At 43.4% G+C, this 23,349-nt stretch overlaps 1 protein-coding gene across 1 annotated transcript in view; it reads left to right on the plus strand.

Annotated features, from left to right (window-relative positions):
- LOC139306777 (receptor tyrosine-protein kinase erbB-4-like) overlaps positions 1-23,349 on the plus strand; it is a 208,854-nt gene that overhangs the window by 105,103 nt on the left and 80,402 nt on the right. Inside the window, exons 2-3 of the mRNA XM_070930730.1 lie at positions 1,379-1,530; positions 22,964-23,150. Coding sequence (XP_070786831.1) covers positions 1,379-1,530; positions 22,964-23,150 — 339 coding nt within the window. The remainder of the gene's footprint in view (positions 1-1,378; positions 1,531-22,963; positions 23,151-23,349) is intronic.

Raw genomic sequence — 23,349 nt, forward strand, 5'->3', positions numbered from 1 at the left:
GTACCATCTTTACCCTAGTTTTTGTACTTTTCTGACTACTGCAGTTGTAGTTTTCTGTTGTCGGCCATTGAGAATCTCCCTTAGCTTTTGTACATTTCTCTAGCGCATTTTAACAGTCGCTTGTCAGGGAGGATAACAAGTTTCAAATGTCTGAGTCCACTAATATTATACCACGACAGATAACGGCAGCTTTCCGGCTCCATTCCTGCTTTGCAAAGAACAACGTTAATACCTTCATTCAGTCGTTTTCTAACGGCTGAAATAACAAGTGGAGCTCACTGTACATGTGCTGTGCCATTAGCGTGGATTGGTAAAAGGATGTTTGCCAGAGGGTGTGAGACGCAGGCGTGTGTCTCGGCTCTTTCGTGGTTGTTTTTGTGTGTGTGTGGCTAAAACCAACAGAGAAATCTAGCAGTTTCTAATTGCCTGGCCTTCCCACGCACCAATAGAGCTGTTTCCTCTCCCTATAATATCTTCAAAGTCTTGTAATCTCGTCAGCTGAGTAAAGTCTCCAAGTGAAACCCTCTGTAAAGGTCAACCAATGCAATTTGAATATCTTTGATTAAACGGTGTGCCGGTGCCAGACCCAGACTGTAGGTCACTGCCTCAGAGAAATGATATCCACCCCTCTCACCCCACTTGTCCCTCCCCAAGTCTCGACTCTCGCAGCTCCCTCATTGTCGAGGGTCACGTCTGCAGCACTCTGCACTCTTTTTAGCAATTTACCTAATCTCTCCCGACCCATTCTCTCTCTGCCACTACTCCCTCTGTCCCGTTTCACGTCCCTTTATGTCCTCCGTTCCCTCGGCCTGTATCTCACAGTCACACAATGCATAGTGTTAGTCCTGAAATCCCCCATCCTGAATGTTTCTCCCTCTGTCTTCTCTGCCCTCTTTCTCCATTCATTATCTCACTGATTCTAACATTCCTCAGTGACTATGCTATGCAGCAGTCACTGAACCATGTTTCTACACTCTGGTGTGTTAGTTAAAACCTCACTAAGTGCAGTCAAAGAATCAGAGTTTTCCTCGCAAAATGACTCTGGGGAAAAGAGATGGATCATATTTTACATCAGTTTTACCACTGAAAAAGCTCAGTTAGCCAGTTGGCTGACCTTTAAGTGTTAGGATGGGCGCCTACTGGACGTGATCAAGTTAGCTTGCCTGATAGCAATTCAAGATAATGACTATCGTGGTCATGATTAACCGAAAAACATTAATTAGACTTTTTATTCATGTTTTCAAAGTGCTTTCCTTGAATTTAATCCCACCCTTGTTCACATGATCTTTGGCTCTGCCCGTTGAGCTTGAACCGGACTTTTTGACTGCATCAACAAATTACCTCTAAAGTGACATTGTTTTTCTCTCTGTGTCTCTAGTTTGTCCTGGCACGGAGAACAAGCTGAGCACCCTGTCTGACCTGGACCAGCAGTACCGCACCCTGAAGAAGCTCTACGAGAACTGCGAAGTTGTCATGGGCAATTTGGAGATCACCAGCATCGATCGAAACCGCAACCTCTCCTTCCTCAAGGTATGAACATGGAGGACACGCTTGTATCTGCATGGGTAGACGGAGAGAGACAAACACTGTGGAGAGGACAGAGACTTGGTTTCAGCACCATGGAGAGACACACGCAGAGAAACAAAGCTGGAAAGTTTCAGAGTTACAAAGAAAAAAAAAGGGCTGGAAAGTTTCAGCACCATGGATAGAGACAGAAGAAGAGGGGAGGAATGTTTTAAGTTGCTGCCTTTGCACATTTCTGTAACTCTGAACAATACCCTGCTGACTCTTAGACAGGGAGTAGCTCGCTAGCTTACGAGACATAAAGTGTAAATTAGACAGTTGTGGAATTGCTCCAGATTGTCTGTTTCTCCTTAATTGTTCCCACTTTTTCTTTAAGCTCAGCCAATCACATTATGGAGCTATGTTGGCTATGAGAGATGAAACTGACTGAGATCTTCATCACGCGAATACAGCAAAGAAGTGAATATGTTTGAGCATTTAAAGTGTGTTGTAGCTTCTCCTCGTCTGGATGGTAATCTAATGGAACCTGCTGGTCTTGTCCACAGGAAAGTTAAAGTAGATGCTGAGGAATAGGCAGTAAAGTGGGTCTTATATTACCACTGCTACCTTCACCTTTTTGGATAATGATAAGTCCCTGCACCTCCTTTTTTTCATCACATACAGTGGAAAAGGCTACTAATTTACCAAACTCTCAAAAGTTGGATTAGTCTTTTAAGAGACGACAATAGGCCACTTTTACATTTGTATTCAAGGCGGATTATTTTGCTGAATCTCTTATCTGGAGGGTGTTACGATGTGTAACAAGAGATGAGTTCAGCATCTTATTCACTATGAGAGAACTCATGGATATTGATTGAAGCCCTTTGCCAGTACAATACAACACTATACAGCACAATGGAGCTAATGATAAGAGGTGCTGGTAAGAAAAGGACTGCGAGACACTGCAGGCAAATGAGCAGCACTCTGAATGTGAAGTGCTGTCGCCATTCCTCCCGAACACACTACTCTGCTGGGTCTGCAGCCGCTTTCTTCTTCTCCTACTGTACGTGCCACCGGGCGCCATCCCTCCCCCCTGCTGTTTAATGAAGTGAGGTGTAGTCTAATTACTGGGCCAGCGCTATCAAATGAATACCATAAACAGTCCCATTAGGCCCAGCATCATTAGGGAAACAATTAGACATCTGGGGGATTGTTAAGAGGAAGTTCGGAGAGGGGGGGGGGGGGGTCAGGATTCGGGGGTTATTTGGTTGCCATGGAAACTCCAAGTAGCAATCCCGCTATTGGTCCCAAGAAATCAGAGAGACCCTGTCCTAATTCTTAAGCTGGAGTTGCTATACTTTTTAAATGCATTTTAAGAATTGCGTTCCATTATGTGCCACTTAAAGCAACACATACACACACACACACACAGTGGTTCATGCAAAGTTCAATGTTGGCACGTACACATATCATCGACACACACACACACATTTCAACAGATACACTACGTAGACTCGTGCATTGTGAGCTGCAGGCAGGCTGGGAATGGCTAAGCAGAACTGATTGACCCTCTATGTTCTTTTAAAACAGCAGCCTGGGAGGTACATACAGTACATATGGACAAATGGATGGGCAGAGCGTGGATGGAGCAGTCGGGATAGTGAAGAGGAGGGAGGAGGGAGGAGGGCGGAGGGAGCGAGAGAAGAGCTCGAGGGGTGTCGCTTTTATGGCAGGCAAAAACAGCTGCTGTGCTAAAATTACAATGTTCAGCTACCGTGCCGCAGGGATGTGTGTTTGTGTCTGCATATATCTGTGTGTTTGTGTGTGGATGGAGAGAGCAGGGATAGGGGGGAGCGATACAGGGCAGAGATGGAGAGGGAGGGAGGGAGGGGGCGAGGGCAGGGACAGACAGGACGACTTGGTGATTTTTGCCCGGTGAGATGCCGACAGTTAGATGGATGAGATGGCTCTGCAGCCTCCTCAGGTCCAGCTTCCTTCCAAACCACATCCCTCTGATTTTCCTCTTTTCTCTGCCTCCCATCAGTAGACCGACGTGAGTGCAAGAGGACCAGAAATGGGATTAAGTTAGTTTTATAGCCCAGTCTGTATCAGATCTGGGTCAATTTGTATTCACAAATACATCTTAGTGTTTGTTTTATCCAGCTCAGAGGCCCGTATGGGTGGAGCTTACACCATGAGGTCACTGTAAAGCTACACTAAAGGTTACTTTGCTGTGGTTAGATACCTTGTAGGACTGTCAGATTGCAGTGTCTAAGGTTGCATTATTTGCGTCTGACCTCGACTGACCTGAACTGAACTTTGATGCCCTCAGCGCTGTGATCCAGCCGAGCAACACGTGTTTAATGCAGTTTGAGCTCAGATTTCCCTTCACAATTTAAAAATCCCTCTTGACTGAGAACAACGCAGAGTGTGAGGCTTTAATCTAATTTAATGGCAAATATACTGAATTACCACGGATCAGATCAGAGGTTACAGAGGACTCCTCATCAGTCTCCATCCAAATTATGAGAGGGAGTCGTATTTACAAGGTTTTCTAATGTTACAAGTTCTTTGTATCAAGCAAATTCTGAATTTTTGAAGTAAATAATTACTTGCTTGCTTACTTAAAACGAGAAAAAAAAACTTGGGAACATTGTGTTTTTCTATTAAATTGAAGATAGTGTTATGACAGTTGTTATATTTTCAGATGACAGGCAGTTAATTTGTGTGTATTTTATCCATTTCATCAGTTCAGCAATGGAATATGTTTTGTATTTCTGTTTGCTTTCATTATAGACCAAACAATCCACTGTAACTGACTGAGGAACATGGCAAAAAAGTCGAATTCAGTCATATAACAGCAGCACTAAAGTTTTGCGTTCTCTCTAAAACACTTTAGGGCTCCTCAGAAGTACTTTTTATTGAGAGATAAAATCTTTTGTGAACGCCACCGTGCTGCCGCCTGGCAGACCCCCTCTGTCTCGTTTGCTGGGCCGGCTCCCCTGGCCGCTGTCTGTCTGTCACTCAGAATGACCCATATTCCCAGAAGTGAAGCAGGGAGCTGTGCCAAGTGGCCCGCAGTGGCCCACAACCAGCTAATGATGTCACCTAGGCTGAAGGACTCTTCATTAAAGCCGGATCAATCTGGCGGCTAGCGCTGCAAAACACAGGGCGCGATGCCAGGGCTGCAGCTGAGAGCGGAGTGACGGGGGGGACGGGGGTGTCCGGCCAAAAAGCCAGGAAGAGACATACAGCGAGCCACATATGTCACGGTGAAGTCTCAAACTTCTCCCCAAAGGACTGAATTCATCACAAGTTAGGGATACAAACACACATGCTGGTCGCACACACACACACAGTAGCTTCAGCAACAAAGAGAGATGAATGACACGGTCACTGAGGTGTATACTCCATGTCGACATGCAGACAGAGACACTCTTTACAGAGCTTATCTCTGGCAAACACCAGCCGAGAGAGACAGAGAGAAAACAGAGATACAGCTTTTTTTAAGAAGCACTCATTTCCAAACTCTCATTTTTAAAAAAAAAAAGAAAAAAGAAAAAGAGAGAGGTAACGTGACTCCGCGAGTTCAGTTCAGTGCAGCCAGGCAACAGAGGAGACAATAAATAAAAAGACATGAGAGAGGAGAGAAAAGAGACTCCTCACACCAAAGGCTTCCCATTTTCCTTGGGCTGTATTTCTGCTGCAAATGAAAGCGCTCAGTGATTCTGCAGCTCAGCTATTCTCAAAGCGTACATCCTCAGAAATCTATTGTGGAGGCACACGTTTTCTGCTCTGCTGCCTCGTATGCTTAGCAAACTATCAGCGTGTGTGTGTGTGTGTGTGTGTGTGTGTGTGTGTGCATTTACCTGCTGTGTAGATGTTATATTAGCAGAGATGTTATCGACGGGACTTGATTCAAAATGAGGCTACAGTGGCCATGTTCGTATGTTACGACACACCTTCATCCTCGGCCTGTCTGCATCATGACTTCATCAGCTACAGAGTGCACTTTTTTTCTTTTCTTTTATGTCCTTGCTCTAACCTGCTGAGATCAGTGTGCTAGTCAGAGATTACGGCTTCTCTGTGTGTCATTATTCAGAACTCATCCGATCGCTCTTCTCTCCGTCTGAGAGTGTGACTCCATGCTATTAATTTACCGTGAGGCAGTTATTCAGGCTGCCCTCTCTCACGTTACTTTCACCGTGTCTGTGTCCTTCAACCGTGTTTGCCGTTCATCCACCATTCACTCACTTTTGGTCTGAGAGTGCTTTTCATGGTTTGTGCTTGGCTCCTCAGTTCCAATTAAGGGAAATCTTCATGCTACAATCCTTTAGACATCAGTGAGCGTCCAATATTGTGGCAGCAGTTTGGGGGAGGCTCTTTCCTGCAGGTAGACGAGGCAGGTTTTAAGTTTAACATTTGGAGAGCATGTTTAGACATGAGTCCTCTTACTCTCCAGCGATCTGAGTTTAAAGACACGCAGATTTTCAGGTCCATAAAGAAAAGGTTTTCTAAGTTTGGTGTGGAAGAACTTGCTGCAGAGCCCCGACCTTAACCCCTTCTCACACTTTTGTGATGATTCGGACAGCCAAAATGTGAGCCGTGTGAGCCAACATCACTGTTGGCCCTCACTAATCCTGTTGGAGCTGAATGGGAGCAAATCCCTGCAGCCAGGCTCCAAACTCTGGTGGGAAGTCTTCCCAGAAGAGTGACGGCTGTTATAGCAGCAGATTAAGGCCCATGGTTTTGGAATGAAATGTTCAGCACTCACATATGGGTACAATGTCCATGTGATGTCCCTGAGATGGACCGGGGAAAGACATCAGTGGGGGGCACCAACCAATAATCTAATGTTTCCAACAAAACGTGTATGAAAATGTTCTCAGTGCCCTTGTGTACTGTTGTACTGTATCAATGGTGAACTACAAAGTGCAGTGCAGATTGAGACAGGTCTCTTGTTTATGGTCTCCTCTAATGTAAGGGGGGGACACAGGAGCCAAGTCTCCATCCAAAGTTAGCTCAAAATCTAAACAAATTTCCAGAAAATCAGCAAAAGAAAATGTTTCGATGTCAAATCAGAGATTCCAATTGATGAAAAAATGTGCTTAACTACAAGTGGATGGAAATTCACTTCGACCGAAAAGGGAAGAAACACAAAAACGTGTCCCCCTAAACTGACTCGTAACAGTCCAGTGTCCATAAACTTTTAGCCATGTTGTGTGTTGGAAAGTGATTTCCTCGAGTCAGATTGTTTTCATATGATTCTTATTTTTGTGGAATTTTCCCCCAATTAGTTCCCCGCGACAATCTGAATCCATCGTCGTGTGTTCGAGCTCGGACTCTGTGCCGCAGGCCTTTTGAGTGAGACTGAGAAGAGAGCTCTGGCTTCACAGCGAGGGATGTTATTTACATGGAGAGACAGAGAGAGGTAGAGGACAAGGCCAGTGAAGAGGTCAAGTGCTCCTCTCTCTCACTCCCAGTCCTCTACAGATGTTTCACGCTATTGTGCTTCACGCGGCACAATGGCTGTCACAGGGCCTCTTCACCAAGTAATGACACCATGATCCCGAGCGGCGCTTGGAGAGGGGTGTGCTAGCCGGGCGAATCGTACAGTTTCATTAGCCTCTGAACCAGCTGAGGAGCTCATAAAAGGTTGGGACTGTCGCCTGGAACAGGAGGCTGTTAGCGCCTCGCGGGCGCCCGGCAGCGTCTGCATAATTACAGCTCTTAGCGCTGGGAAAATTAGCACCCTGCTCGCGCCAGCCAGCACCCTGCCAGATCACGGTGGCACCACCCTGATGTATCTCATAGCCCGTTAATTGTGGGTTAATGGAGACGTCCAAGTCCAAGAGAAGAAAAATATAACATTTTACTCTTTGTTTTATATATATATATATATATATATATATATATATATATATATATTTCTGCTCTCTTACCAGAGTGTAGCTGTTTCCCACTTCCCTTCTGGTTTACAAAGTGTTTTCCTCGACGCTGCTAAAAACAAAGAGAAAAGGAAAAGAAAAAAAAACTGCCAATGGATGAGACATTCAGCTTGTTGTTTCTCTTGATTCAGGAAATTATTCTACACTTATTTTTAAAGACAGTTTGTTGGAAATAGGACACAAACAGACAAAATTATGTTTTAAGATGTTTGTAAGAAAACGAAATGATAGTCCGTCTTTCTTTCTGCGTTGCTGCTTAGACTGATGCTGCTTTGTTGTTGCTGGTGCAGCTGCTGTACTTGTAGCTGTTTGTCAGGTTTCTGCTTAGGAACATTAAGCGTGACTTTCCAAATTACCTGATGTTTACGAGTGAGAAGGTGCGTCTTTGCTAACACAAGAAAATGGAACACCTAAATTTTAATAAAAATCGTCAAATATCTGGTGACAACTTAACATAATAATCGGTCACATCTTCTGAACCCTGCTCAGACACCACTTTAACCCTTTTACACCCTGTGCATTATGACTGGATGCTCTTTATGAAAATGACCATAATGACAGAGCTAAGAGTCCAATCTGTTTATACATATATTACATATTCATGCATCTGTGTGCTACTAGCAGCCTATGAAAGTTTTACATAGTGCCAACACCCCAAGGCAGAACAGTGGGTGGTAAGAGGTTAAAAACAACCTCTTTAACCGGTAGCTATTCCTGCTATTCTGAGTCTAATATATAATCATTTAATAAATGGTTCGCAGTCTTCATAGGAAAAGTTATAATTGTAAACAAGCTCTGTACATTAATAAACTACTACATGTCTTTATATCTGCTCACAACTACAATAAAGAGCTAACAACATGTATTGATTGTCTAAATAGTACGTATAAATGCTAAATAGGGTGGGCGTGTTGTTGACATGAACAAAAATAGCATTTTTATTGAAATCAGTGAATAATTAAAGTGATACAGTGCATTTTAAATAGCTGAAATCTCAAACTGAAATATGACCTTAATATTTAAGGATATTCTCAAGTGGAGCAATTTACTATGCAAAGGTCTTAGCAGTGCATTCAAGAGGCGTTACAGTTAAGCATCCGAAGTTTGAGTTAATGTTGTTGAAGCTGCAACATTAGTGAAAATAAGGAAGAGGCATGCATCATACATAAAAATGGAGGCTTACATTTAAATATACCACACATGCATATCAACAACTTTCTAGCAAACTGCGGCTGTTGGACCTGACTCCTGTGGGAGTTGCAGCCCCACAGTGTGGATGTCGGGGTGTCTTCTGCCCCCAGGGGGGTTCTGTAGGTGGTACGACCGAGACACAGCTCCTGCTCATTACTGGGCTCCTGGTTGTCTGGCCTGCAGCACTGGAGAGCTGCTGTTCCAATGCAGAGAGGTGCAGAGGGGCCAGAGTAACAGAGCAGATGCACACACACACACACACACACACACGCATATATTCATACAGCACATATTATGGAAACATATGCATGTACACACAAACACACACATTAAACATGCATGCACACAACCTGCCATCTTGCATTCAGGATCCGATTGTCCTGCTCACCTATTCATCTCTGCACGTGTGTGTGTGTGTGTGTGTGTGTGTGTGTGTGTGTGTGGTCGGCTGCATGCCTGCTTTTTTGTCGGCCTGATCAAAGCAGACACAGCGCAGAGCAGAGGTCTCAGAGGTGAAATTAAAGTCTTGCTGCTTCCACGGCGTGGAGGGGGGAAAGTGATTACCGTTAAATTAAAAGGTACGACCATAAAAGCGCGCCACGACTGAACCCTCGCAATTCATCAAAATGATCCCACGGCGCGTCTTTTGCTTATCAAATTGTAAAATATTGTCCATGACACCGGCGTAACAGGGGCATAATTAATGCACTAAATCAATTCCGAATCACTCTGCGCAGAGTGGCCCTGCTGGGATGCCGTCATTATCACAAATTATGGTGGCAGATGCATGGGGCCGAGAGGAACAGATAAAGCCCTAGCGGTGTCTTCCCCTCCTCTACGACCAATCCTGTTCCTTCCCCACTCTCTCTGACTCCCTGAGTGTCAAACTGTGTGGCGTTTCTCTTCACTCACACCTGTTCTATCTTATTACCAGGTGCAAATAGTTTTATTAGTGAGTGCTATTTTAAAAAGCAATGTCCTGAAATCATCCCGTCGCCGATCGTGTCGGTTTTAATGACAATAATGTGCACGTCTTCATCTTCAAAGAGGTCAATCGAAAAGATGAATGTATTAATAGCTTGTTTTCTTTCTTTCATATGTGAGGATGATGACTACAGAGCACACAATTCCCTTTAACATAACAACAGTTTTATTGCTCTAAAGAGGTTATTTACTCCCACACAACTGAAAGCCTTTCCTCATTGAGTGCAGTCGTAGAAGTTCAAACCTCACCTACACCAGATCTCTATATGTTTTTTTATTTATCATTTCGTGTAGCAATAAAAAAATATGTTTGAGTACAACAGAAATATGAAGACAAATCTTCTTCTTCCTTCTGTATTTTATCTTTTTACTCTGACTGAAATGCCCAAAAATGTGATATAAGTACTTTCTAATGGACCTTGTGGTTAAATTGTTTTGTCAACTGCAGTTTCCAAGGTCAAAAATGAATTGCCAATCTAAATTGTTAAGCCAACATATACAAGAAGTTCGCCTTATGTAGCGTTCGATCGTATCACACAATCTTCCTCAGCAGAAGTGCTACTAATGGACCTTGTGTTGAGATTGTTTTGCCAACCTTTATTCAAATTTGATGTTATTAGTGTGGAGCATGGCTTTTGTGCATGGCCTTAGTTTTTTACAGACTGCCTGCATGTTTGCCTCATCAGTTATGGCCACAACTTTGAGTATATTAGGAGCAAATAGCAGGAATACAACCCGTGTTCTCTGGATTTCAAGAAGAAACCCAAACTGGCAGTGAGAGTGAGTGAACAGTGAGAGTCTCATACTTCTGCAGGGAAGAGTGAAGCCAGGCCAAGAAATAACCTCTCACTGCAAACCAATAAATAATGGCCTTTCTCTTGTTCCAGTCGAGTCTTCCACAGCTTCCCATGAACTTTCTGAAATCCTCACATCTTAGCTGCTAACATATGAATCGTAACGTTGTGAGACAGTCTGAACAGTTTTGTGTCTGGCAGCGCTTGTGTAATCGTGCTCAGAGATCGTATGCCTTTTGGAAGGGGAGCGCATCATAGCTGCAGGATGTATTATGTATGCGTATTGCATTTTTATGACATTTCCTAAAGATTTCGTGACTCGCAATGATTCACAAGATTTTTGTAATTGCATATTCCACACAGTGTACACAACAGAGGCTGAATTTCCTCAATTCTGTAGAGTTCCAGTGTTGATTAAAGTGGTGTGTTTGCACATCTACATTCTTCAAATTCTACATTATGTGCATGCAAAATGTTCTGCTTCTTTGACAGTCTCACACTGGCGCACATCTTTATATTCCTGGGGAAATGATGGTGGCACAAGCAGCTTTATTTTGTAGTTTAGTGGATGATTTTAATCCAAGCACCTTAATTTACGTCATCATCAGCATAACATTAATCTCCAGTTAGCGCTCCACAAACAGTTCATCCAAAAGCATGGCAGTGTTGGTGTTAACAACTTCCCCATACTTCTGTAAACCAGCTCACAGGAGTTCTACCTTCAACAGCTGGACATGTGCAGGGTGTTTTTCAGAAGTAGGACATTTGCCTTCATCAGGTGGCGCTTGAACGCACACTGAAGTGCTAAAGACCCCAAATGTGATCCTGCCATTTAGAGCACCCGGACCTCCCGCTGGCCCCCTTTCAGATTTTAAAAATGCATCCTAGCGGCACATTAATTTAAGGGTGTTTTGTAAATTGTTTCTCCCAATGCCTTTTTAATATCTGCCTCTCTCCGCTGGCTTTGGGAAAATGCTGCTCCAGCTAAGCTGAGTGGAAGGAACAGATTGCGTTCCTCAGTGACATTTACACTGTGTATGTGTGAGTGTGAGCACGTATCTGTGTGTGTGTGTCCGTGTACGATATGTATGCATTATGTGACTCATGATGTCTTTGTGTGAATGCTTGTATGTGTCCGTTAGTGTCAGTTTGGGGTGAGTGACTCCCAGCCCTGTTGTCCTGTTTGGCATATATTTGGCATTACATGTATAAGTTGCCTTGTTAGTCTTTTCTGTGCTGTAACGTGTAAAGTATGAAGATTAATAGTTCACAGATTCACTAGAAGTCCAATTTTTTTGTGGAGAGCAGCAAAAAGTGCCAATTAGCTAATGTTAGCATGCTAAGCTAACATGGTAAACATTATACCTGCTATTGTATACTGCTACAATATATCTGCATGTTAGCATTGTCATTGGGAGGATATTAGCATGATAACGTTAGCCTAGCCAGCCTCACAGAGCAGCTAGCGCGGCTGCCTGATTGGAGCTGACAGGCTAATTATGCGAGCTCAACAAAACAATGCAATCGTTTAAGAGACGAGACAAAAGCAGCTAATGACAGCTACACAGATTCACCCAGAGCTGCTAACACCATCCACAGTTGCTCGTAGGGCGAAGTCGGTTTGAGTGTGAATGTTTCTTTCTGTTCCATCACATTACTTTATCTTCGCGCTGCTGTTCCACTGTCCTGAAATGACTGTAATTCCAGTGGAGTTACTGTCAGGTCTGTCCTATTTATTATTACCTAGTGTATTGTACATATTCTTGAAATATTTATGCAGATAGCAAACACTCCTCTCTTATATCCCTCAACTTACGCCTCAGGAGTTATTTCCATACTGGCTGAAAACGTATTCCATGCATTTCCATCCCGCTCAGTAATCCACTCTGGCTGCAGCCTACTTTGTACCACAGTCTGAAAAATCTCAGGAAAAATCTCGTTGCGGTGTTAAAACCATTATTGCACAGATAATATTACAGTTTTGTGCAGTTCAGTTTTTTTTTTCGCAGGGCAGGTTTTGCTCTCTGTAGGTGCAGCTGTGTTTGCATCCAAAACCCCTGAAGGTGAACAAGACTGCCTTGCTTGTGCCAACCTTGTGATACTTGTTGTGTCAGCTAACCAAAGCAATGCTTTCATATGAGCTACATTTGGTATGGGGTGCTTGCCTGCCAAAATGACCTGTATGACAGTAAAAACAACAAAAGAAACCCATTTCATTGGTGTAGACTTGTTTCTATATTTCACCTAGAGTGTTTCTGACACTCTCATAAGAAACTTTGGGAGGTTTTCTTTCCCTGTTTATGCGTATAGTCAGTGTGGTTCAGAAGCTACAGCCATTTTAATTTGGGCGTCATTTTAGGCGTTTAGATCGCAAGGAAACAGAGCTCGCATCCTTTAATGTGTTGTGTGGGCTTCAATAGAAGAAACATCATCCATATTCATGTACTGATGAGAGCAGGTTAAATGAATGAGTCCAACATCTGACTGTCCAATTACAGCACCAGTCAGTGAGTGTGGGGCCTGTACACGTATGAATGAAGTATAAAAAGAAAAATGCCATAGGTTGCTGTAGAGATGAGCTTTAGCCCACTACAGAGAAAGGAAATTGTTTTTTGCTCTTGCTGATTGGCTGAGATATCATACTGTACGCACAGGCTGGGAAGCAGAAACCAGATAAACACAGACATCTGATCTACATTATCTCTGAAAGTGTGAAGTTTGTAGCTCCTGGTTCCCCTCTCTAAAGGTGCATGCTGTCTTTTCATATCACCATGTAGAACTTAGGGCGTGCTACATGCTCTATATTATATATCGAATTGAGCAATCTTCTGGCATTTGTCATGCTTTACCTCAGATTTCATTATGTAGTCAAATTGATTTATATTGCCCACCCACCCCCTCTAAAAACACCTGCGTGTTGGCATGTGCATGCATGGATGCACCTGTAACATGCACATATCCACATACAGACACACACACATGCGTACACACACACATACACATGTCTTGTGTTGCCACAAATCAGGACATCCATCTCCCATTAGGGCAATTTGATTCCAGAGAAATGAAGTAGTTATGCCCTGAAACGTGGCGAGCTGATGATGCCACTGCCATCGTTTCCCCCCTGACAAATACCCTCCCTAACCAACACACACACATGTACACACACACACTTTATAAAGAGACAAGACAGATCAAGTCTGACATAGTTGTAATCAGTCCCAAAGCTGCCTGTGTACCTGGCCTGAATATATTTGTAGTTTATAAATTCCACAGTTTGGTGTAAAGTAGTGTTGAGTCAGAAAGAGGTGGAGAATAGTAGCAAATGAGGGTTTTTTAATTAGAAAGGCGGATTGGTTGAAGATAAAGGCAGGTAAAATTCTGGGTTCCCGATTCTCTGACAGCGTTACTCTAAAAACAAAATGTTTTCAAGGACTTTAAGGATCCTTGGAGGATTTAGTTTGATTTTTAGCGATGTTGTCACATTAGCAGATCTCAGCAATTAACTTTGCGAGTACTATGTTGTCACAACCAATAAAACTGATGGCCAGAGCTACTAAATCTATAATAATCTGTATTTTTACTTATGAAGCCATGTTGCGTTTAAAGACAAATGAAAATTTGACAATTCTTCCTTTAGAATAACAGCAAAGTTACCAGGTTTGAACTTTTCTTCTTTCTGATGTGTAAAAAGTCAATTCAATCAGTAAAAAAAAAGATTTTTCCCCATTTCAATCAATAAATCAGCTACTATTCTCACTGACTTTTATAGTATTATCCTCTGTTATATATACTATAATTATTTCATTCAGATGCACTCTTACCCTCTCCCTCATGTATCATCATGGCTGATTCTCAGGAAAGTAAACATTTAATTTCGGGAGAGAATAGTTGTGTATGTAGGGTGGAATGGTCGGTATTATTGATTGAGTATGTAGGAGGGTGTAGCAGTATTTTGTGAGATTATGGTGCCGTGTATGAAAGAAAGCATGATTTATGTCCTCGACGACCTTTCATACCACAACCATTACCTCTAACTTCTATTCTGCTCCCATAGATTCACAAGCTTCCACGCTGGGAATTCATATGTTTTGTCTTCTTTCCCATTGACTTAAATTGATTATCCAAGCAAAGTCGTGCATTGTCTACCTATGGCTGCATCCTCCCTCTGCACCGGGGCCCAATCATCAATCACTTGGAAGGGCCGGTAAGCACCTTTTCTTCCCCAGAGGAGTGAACTGACATTGGGCCTCGGAGGCCACTGAGCTCCCCCCTTCCTTCTCCTCTCCGTGGGCTCGTCGGGCCCCCCATGCTGCGGCTTGGCCCTTCCCCTGAGGGATCCTGCCAGCTCTCAAAATCTCTGTCCTAAACCGGGATGACCATGAATAATGAGGGACTTGAATATGAGATACAGGAGCTAGGTGCAACAGGAGATAACATGCTTCTCACTTTTTTCCTCCATGGCTACTGTCAAGCGGGCAGAAGCCAGCCTGTGGCTGACGTGTACGAGCTTTGTCACATAACTGCATTATGTAGGGTCCCCAAAGGCTACAGCATAATGCGATACGCCATGCGACTGTTGCTGTGTTGCTACAACAGCCTCGCCTCATGAGTTATGTATTAGTGTTTTCACTGCGGCTTAAGGATCAGATACTGTACTGCACTGTCACTGTTTTAGGTTTGCCTGCTAACGCGCTGCAAACTTTCCCCTTTGGTAATTTTAATTTCAGAGTCAGGGTCTTTACTGTAAATGTGTCTTGACAACAGACGCCTCACGGACGCCGCTCATGAAACGGGCTTATATGAGATTGTCGGGCTGTCTGAGACAATAAATATCAGCGCCGAAAGCCAGTAGCACAGCTGCTGCTGGAGGCACACCCCTGGATATCAACACACACACACACACACACACACACACGCACACACACACACACACACACACACACACACACACACACATACCACTGTGTCATCCCAAAGTCATTGTCAACGCTGGCTGGCAGTGTTGAAACTGAAACATGTCAGTGTGTGTATCTGACTCTGAACACGTGCCCTTCAATCTGTCCAGTGGCAATCACAGTAATTGTGATCCAACACGGAAAAAACATGTTTTTTTTTCATGGACTTCATTACAATTATAAATCAATATTTTTTAAATCGAGTTTAAAATTTTAATAACTTAAGGAAATTGCACTTAGAAGGTTAATTTCCCACCTCCTGCACCACTTATCAAATGCGGTCTCCTCTCTACTTGCTCACTCTCTAAATTTGGAAAATTAAGAATAAAAATATATGAAGATAACTGAGCTCCAGACTTATTTAAAAACGAATAAAAATCACAGTTTGATTAACCTCCTTCTAGTTTAAAATGTTTCTCATCTTAACTTAGATGAGGCTTCCATCCTGCTGTTCATAATTACGGTATAAGTTGATTCAGGACACTGTGAGAACAGTTATTCCTCCACTGAAAGTCTTTTGATTGAGCTGAGCAAAGAATTGACTTTCCCTAATGCGCAGGTGGAGAAGCTAAGATACCTTAAAGGGAGTGGATTTCAAGCCGCTCGGCGCCACCGACATGAAAAGTGGTGTGTGGGTTCAAAACACTCGCCCCTCCACGTTTGATGTGGTTTCCATTTGAAGTGAGCAAAAGCCCCACCCTTCCCCCCCCACCTGCACACTTTCCACCCTGTTGATTCATCTCACAGGAGTACCTCAGGGTACTATCAACAAACTAGAGATGTTTCTTACAAGTCCTTTCGATGGAAAATCTACCAAACTCTGCACAAACACCTGCACTGAATGACTCAGACGTTTTCACGGTGACATTTCATGCAGCTGGATTTTCATTTATTTCAAAGTCAATGGCCCTCCTCTCAAAGGCCTTGATTTTTTAAACAGGATTTCTCAAAATCTTGAATGTCACACCCGAGTGCTCTCAGCATACTTAGCAGCCAAACAGTCGCACGAGGTGAAGGAGTGCATACTTCTCTTACAGAGCTCATTGAAGCGAATTGGTAAACAGGTCCCTGCCCGCCCATTGACTTTGCCGCCGTGTGGAGGAGTCAGATTGCGCCGGCGTTGCAGTCGGATCAAACTGTTGAGAGTCGGCAGACTTGCCGCTGACATGCGCTGCTGCACTCTCCTTGACTCACTGGCAGAGTGCTCTATATGTATGGAAATGAGCCATAATCACCATAATATGTGTCCCATCTCTTGTATTTTATAATGGTGTCATTATACTTTTTTCCCTGCATGATGCCTTTTTCCCCCTTCCTGCTCTCCTTCTGCACTTTGCTGTACCTCCCCCTCTCTCCAACCTATCCCTCCCCCACCCGTCCTCCTTTTCTTCCACCTTCGCCGAATCCTTCCTCCCTCCTCCTGCTCCTTCTCATGCCATCTACCTCATTTACACTCTCACTCATCCAGACGACAGGAACAGGTGCACTATTAATTATGCTTTGAAATATATCTCCTCTGTGCTCCACTTCCCTTCCCCTTATCATTGTGCGCTTGCTGCAAATGCTTCACTACACTGCACCTCCTAACCCTAAACTTCCCTCTGCTTCTTCTTTTAGATTGTTGTTTATCCTTTCACTATGACTTTCTATACCTGAGAGCAGCTTCTACTATTTTGAGGCTCGAGATTACAACTTAATTGTGTCATTATCTCGAGATATCAAACTCTTTTCACATGATCATGTCCTAACTATCTCATTATCTCAAGACAGCAACTCAGTTTGTTGTGCTCATGTTTGATATCCCGAGATAACAATTGAATTACATTGTTATCTGAAGGTATCAAACCTTGTTTTCTCATGAGCGCGACTTAAATATCTCATTATTTTGAGATAACAAAGCCCTGTTTTTTTTTTTCTGAGATCCAGCTGCTTCGCCCCACTGATGTTGTTAAAGAGTCTATCCGAATCGGCTTAGTCTGATGAAAGCCACACTGTCAGAGGGAGAGACCGGAGTAGATTAGAAAAACCCACTTGGATAGAGGCCTCAGTAGCATCTAGTGGTGAAATTATGATGAAGGTTATGATAGTGAGACGTACTGATGGGTGACAAATTCAAACAATGTCGGGTTCGGAGCTTCAGTGCTTCTTGTCTTAGATTCTGCGTCTAGAAGAACTCCAGCTGAAGGATAATGGACGTAAAGAAACAACAGGTGGAAAGTAACTTAGTACATTTACTAAATGACTGTTCAAGGCCAAAAGAGGTAAAATGATCCAATATATCAAAAAATCCAAATAAAGAATGCAAATATGTGTAGCAGAACTTAGATTTTCTTCTTTCCCAACCTCATTAATCATCTCAGTTTTAACTTAAGAACCTTTGGAGGGGCCCCGGCCCCTAGGTTAGGACCACTGGATTAAACAGTTCAACAGTAAAGTGCATAAAGTAGTTAAAATTACATCTCATCCAGTCACATCTTATCCAGCTACAACGGTAAAACGCTGCTTACACATTGATGCATCAGTATTAACATAAAAGGTGAATAATTCAGTTCAATAATACATGTAATATACGCGTATCCAGATGGAGAGTGTACAGCGATGAAGATTTTAATTAAAACCTCTCTTAATTCTTCCTCTTAAATTCTCTAATGCAGCGTTTTTTCCTCTAAATCGGTGGTGAAGCCCAAAGGCGGTTCTTGGGAAGACTGAAACTGAAGAAATTTGTATGCAAATCTATTGGCTGCGTTGGCGAGCTTCCCTGAGTATCTGCAGAGTAAGTTGAATGAAAAAATGATAGTAGACATACAGGCTATTAGCCTAAAAACACCATGCAGTTTGGTAGATTAGCTTACATAAGTGTCTGTTAAGTCATATTTGAGTTGAAAGTGGAGCTTCCTGAGTGCTGGTGAGCCAATAGTCATCTTTAATTCGGTTTAAGTATTCGCCTCTTCTGCTCTTTTTACCAACTGTTGTTGGATGACACGAAACAGTCGACTGTGCGCACCAGCAAAGCAGGTCTCGATTCATTAAATGATGAAACTGTTTACTTTGCAAGACAATTGATAGTTTATTTCAATACTTGAATACAAATAGTCCTCCTTCCAAATTAGAGCTGCCGTGCAGTACCATGCGAGTGTGTCTCTCGTACTGCAAAGATTTCCACATATCTGGAGGGGTTACAGGTGCCTGAGCACAGCAACTCGCAGCCTCGTATGAAGCAGTTTCTGTTTCCAAGACAGCACCACGCGCCTTCTTCCATGATTATGTTGTGTGGAGTAGATAAAGCACTTTTGGCTCCCCTGCCTTGGCCTCAATGCAATATATCCCGAAGATGCAAAGAGCAATTTACCAACATTTGAAATTCACATTTTGCCCAGAGGTAAACCAAAAGAAGAGAGGAAACGAGCCTGTCGGGGCCGCATAGGATTCTGTTTGACTGAGCGCTCCACACTGGGCCACTAATTGCCTGCAATTGACAAAGAAAAGCGCTGGAGGAAGCGTTAAACTTGCAATGCATCATGGGTAGTTGACCTATGTCGACTAAGTCTTGTCTGCGCCTCGTGGCAGTGTTTTTTCTTTGTGCGTAGGTGGGGGTTATCGGAATATCTGAGGCCTGTGTGTGTGTTGGGATTGTGTAAATGTGTGCGAGTGTGTAACAGAGACGAAGGCAAAATTCCTCACAAACCCTTTGTGGCTCGAACAACAGAAAAACACTCTGATCCATCAGAGTCGGGCAGGAATCAAAAGATTCCTTCAAAATGGTATCTAAAATAATGACCTGGACTTGTGCCAGACTGTGTAAAGATTTTAGCGCTTTTTTTCTCCTTTTTGAGCCACTTTAATCACTCAGCTCTAATGTCACGAGCTAAGGTTCATTTACAGGGAGGATGAAGGGAATGAGGTGTGTGTGTGTGTGTGTGTGTGTGTGTGTGTGTGTGTGTGTGTGTGTGAGAGCAATTGAGGGCTCATGCACCTTGTTGGTACAAATTAGCCCTCCCACTCACCTTGTTAAGTGTATATTTTTTGAGAAAATACAAGAGAGAAAACATCAGTTTATCTGCCCACCGTCCACCTTGTTAAGTCTGAGCACATCACCCACAAGGCAGCGGTGGGCAGCTTCTGCGAGTAGCATCTTTCAGCTTCTGTGTTCGTGTTGCTGAAACTGAGCGCAGTTGATGCGGCAGGAGGGGAAATGCAGGTGCTTGTGTTTACTTCCCTCCAGACCTCCCTCCTCCTCGTATCCCTGCTTCCTCCCTCTTCCACCCAGAGGAATGCAGATAAATATTGATCCAGAAAGCTTTCAGAAAAAAAACAATTTATGGCAACGGAAGGAAATTAAATAGTGTCAAAGGGAAAGAAAATTACTGAGAAAGGGCAGAGTAATCCTTTAATTTAATTAGGTAAATTACAACAAAAAATCCTTTCTAAGTCTGTTTTTTTTTCTTTCTTCTGCCTGCTCTCTCCCTCTTTGCTCTCCCTCGCTCCCGCTGGAAGGCTTTCCTGCGGTTGCTAAGCAACAGGGAAACAGTTTTTCTTTGGTTTTGCCAGCGGGTCCCGGAGGCTGGCAGGGAGAAGGGGGCACAGTGGAAGCACTGTGGAGCCTGCCAGCAGCCGAGTGCATGCCTACAGCTGGGTCGGGTGGCGAAGCAGCCTCCCCCAGTCCCAGTCATAGCGCCCCTGGCAGGCACCCGGGAGTTACGACGGAGTTAACGATAGCAGGCCGAGCTCATGAGGCACCCCGGCCCCCAGCAGTAAACACGGGGTCACGGTAGGGTCAAAGTGATGAAACGGCACGACTGCCAACCACGGGGCTGAATCAACATAGAGAGACAGCCTTTTCTGTGCGCTTTGTTTTTCAAGGCTGAGTCTCAAGTTGCACGGAGTTGCATAAAGTTGCACAACTTGGTAGCTCTCTAACAAACATGAAAAAAAAATCACAAGACATATTTGACAGAAAATGATTTCACCAAGGGGTTTTTGACAGGCGGTGGAGTACCTCACAATAGAAATCCATTTTGCAATAAGTATGCTAATCAAAGCCTGCGCTGAAACGGACTCTACTGCTCTTTTATTATGTTGTTCTTTCTCTCTTCAGGTGATTGACACATTGTAATCTTGCTAATAAGCACCTCCACTGTCTGTTTCCTCCCTATTGTGTTAGTGTTACAATAGGCATACTTGGCAGGTGCGCATGTTTGCTGAGCGCTCAGTATGGAAGCTAATCTTAGTTACCTGCTATTATCCTGAAATGCAGGCGCTCTTCATGCGGTGTCCGAACTGTCAGTCTCCACTAGCGTCCCTCAGGGGTCAGCAGCCAATCAAACCTCGCATTACTCATTTCCTCCCTCCCTCCTAACCAATCATCTGGCCTGTCTCTGGTCATTAGGAGCTGCCCGTTGCCTCAGAACGTTTTCCTTTCATGCCCTGTTGCTGGATATTTAATATATATTTAATACATGCCCTTAAACGAGAGGTTACTATTTAATGATCATTGAGAGTTTGAAGGCACGCCAGTGTTGCTTGGTGCTGCTTTGAGCTCGTATACAATAATTAAATATAAACCAAATGAAAAAATGTTAAAGCTGGCTCTCTGTGCTCACTGGTGGGAAGCAGATGAGGGATCATGACCTTGTTGCTGCAGTAGTGACTCCTACTTGGCGCCTGTACAGAGGAAGCTGGAAGCTATAGGGGAGACGATACGAATCTCCCTCTTGGTGTTTGTTGACACTGTACTACAGTTAGGATACATTGACCCAAGAAAGAAAAAGACTAACCGATTCCCAAAAAAGGAAATAAAAGCCACTGGAATAAGATCTGTGTCTGCCAACTGCTGCACACAATGCCTCCGTTGTACAAGTCAGTGTTAAACCTTGTAAGCAAATCTGTTTCCATTTTTTTCTCCCCGCACTTTTAAATGTAGTGTTCTAATTAGGCTTGTCAGTGGTGGTCTGTGAAATGTGTTAGTGTGGCATTTAACAGCTGCTGTATGTGTGCGCGTGAGTTTTTCTCTGTGTGTATAAGTAAGCTCGGGCTGCTGTTAAAGTGACTCGGATGAATATTGCATGGCCACCGAGACGGAGTCGTAGCAACAAGGGAATAAGCTGCGATTTAGAAGACACACACACACACACACATACATATGCACACACACACACATCAAGCTAAGTTTGATTACCTGTCAATGCTGCTGAAGATGTGATCAGCTGCCAAATTGATTAATAGGGCTGTCAACTTTTTCTCCGTTTTCATTTGTAGGGCTATTATCTGTCCTTGACCTTTAACCCTAAAGTTTTCTGGAGAATTATAATAAAAATATTCAAACATTCAAAGCGCTCGCCTTGGCCTCATCTTTCAGCCTGCCGTTGAATTAATTAGCCTCATCAAGTGCGTAACATGGAGGTAATCAGCCTGATTTTTAGTGACTTTTGAGAAGGTCAAATGAAGCGCGATGATGCAGATGGTTGAGGTCTGCCATGCTCTTCAGCAAGGCACTCAGCACACCGGAGCTGGCTATTACCCCACATAATGTGTGTCTGACTGAGGCATTCAGCCAAGACCTGTCGGCTTGAACTGAAGCCAAATTATTTTTTCTGCTTTTAGTTTTAGGCCTCTGAGGAACTCAGTCACACCTGACTGAGAGTTGATGCCTTCATCATATAGGATGTAAAATCAAATACACTTAGAAATATACTAAAAATATAGTTTTTAAAGGTGTGATGTGCTTATTGGCTGTGCAGATGTCATATTTTCTAGTATCATGGCTTCTCAAACCTTAAACAACAGCTGAGAGACTGTAATTAGAGGAGAAGAAGAATAATCACTTTGCAATTGAGCTGACATTTTAATCATTTCGGATTATATGTCCAAATTTTCATGAGCTTGACATTTCCAAATGCAAATAACATGCTCCGTGCATAGAAAATGAGAGGAATGCATTAGTGGATTCCATGAGGCAAACATGGCTAAAAAAAAAAACAGAAGGCAGTTTTTGCATTGAAAATGAAGAGTTTGAGGCAAATATGTGAATCAGGGGGGTAAATAATGTTTTCTCCCCAACAGCTCTTTAGATCACTGGCTTAAGTCATAGTACAGCCATTTTCTACTCGGAGTTTTAGGTTTTAGTCTCCTGAATCAAATGATACCCCATCCCTTCTCCAACTCTGTCGCCAGACAAGAACGTCCATATGGGATGATTATGCAAAACCCTGGATTACTGCAATATTTGCACTTGGAAACTACAGAACACTGGTTAAGATTAGGGAAGGATTGTGGATATTGGAAATAAGTTCTGGTTAGGGTACCGTTAGGGTTAGGCGACTACAACAATTGGTTGAGGTTAGGAAAAGGTTGTGGTTACGGTTCATAAAAAGGCATCTCCTGCATAAAAGTCTGATGTTCATCCACCACCCTGACCTCCATGCACTTAATCTCCACCTTGCTACATAAAGAGCACACTATTGTCTACATTGGGTGCTGGAGGTAAATCATGAAGTGCATAATCATCCGATATAGACATCTTACTTGGCCAATCTGAGCCTCACGCTGCATATTAAATATTCTCCTCTCTTTTTTCTTCTCCATGCAGTCAATCAGAGAAGTGACCGGCTATGTGTTGGTGGCTCTCAACCAGTTCGACTACCTGCCGCTGGAGAACCTGCGGATCATCCGAGGCACCAAGCTGTACGAGGGTCGCTACTCTCTGGCCATCTTCCTCAACTACAGGCGGGACGGGTACTACGGCCTGAGGCAGCTGGGCCTGCGCAACCTCACAGGTCAGAGTGATTGCACGAGTGTCGGCATATTTAACGACGTGCTGCATAAACGACATGTCAGTGTAAAACTCTTAGGTTGGGAGGAAAAGTAAGTAAATGAATCAGACTTTTTTGATGCATCAAAACGCCACCAAATCCCATATATTTTTGAATAATAATAATAAATCACATTTTTGTGAATTAGCAATAAAATGCTCAG

Source organism: Enoplosus armatus, chromosome 24 (assembly GCF_043641665.1).
Source record: "Enoplosus armatus isolate fEnoArm2 chromosome 24, fEnoArm2.hap1, whole genome shotgun sequence".
NCBI classification, from domain to species: domain Eukaryota; kingdom Metazoa; phylum Chordata; class Actinopteri; order Centrarchiformes; family Enoplosidae; genus Enoplosus; species Enoplosus armatus.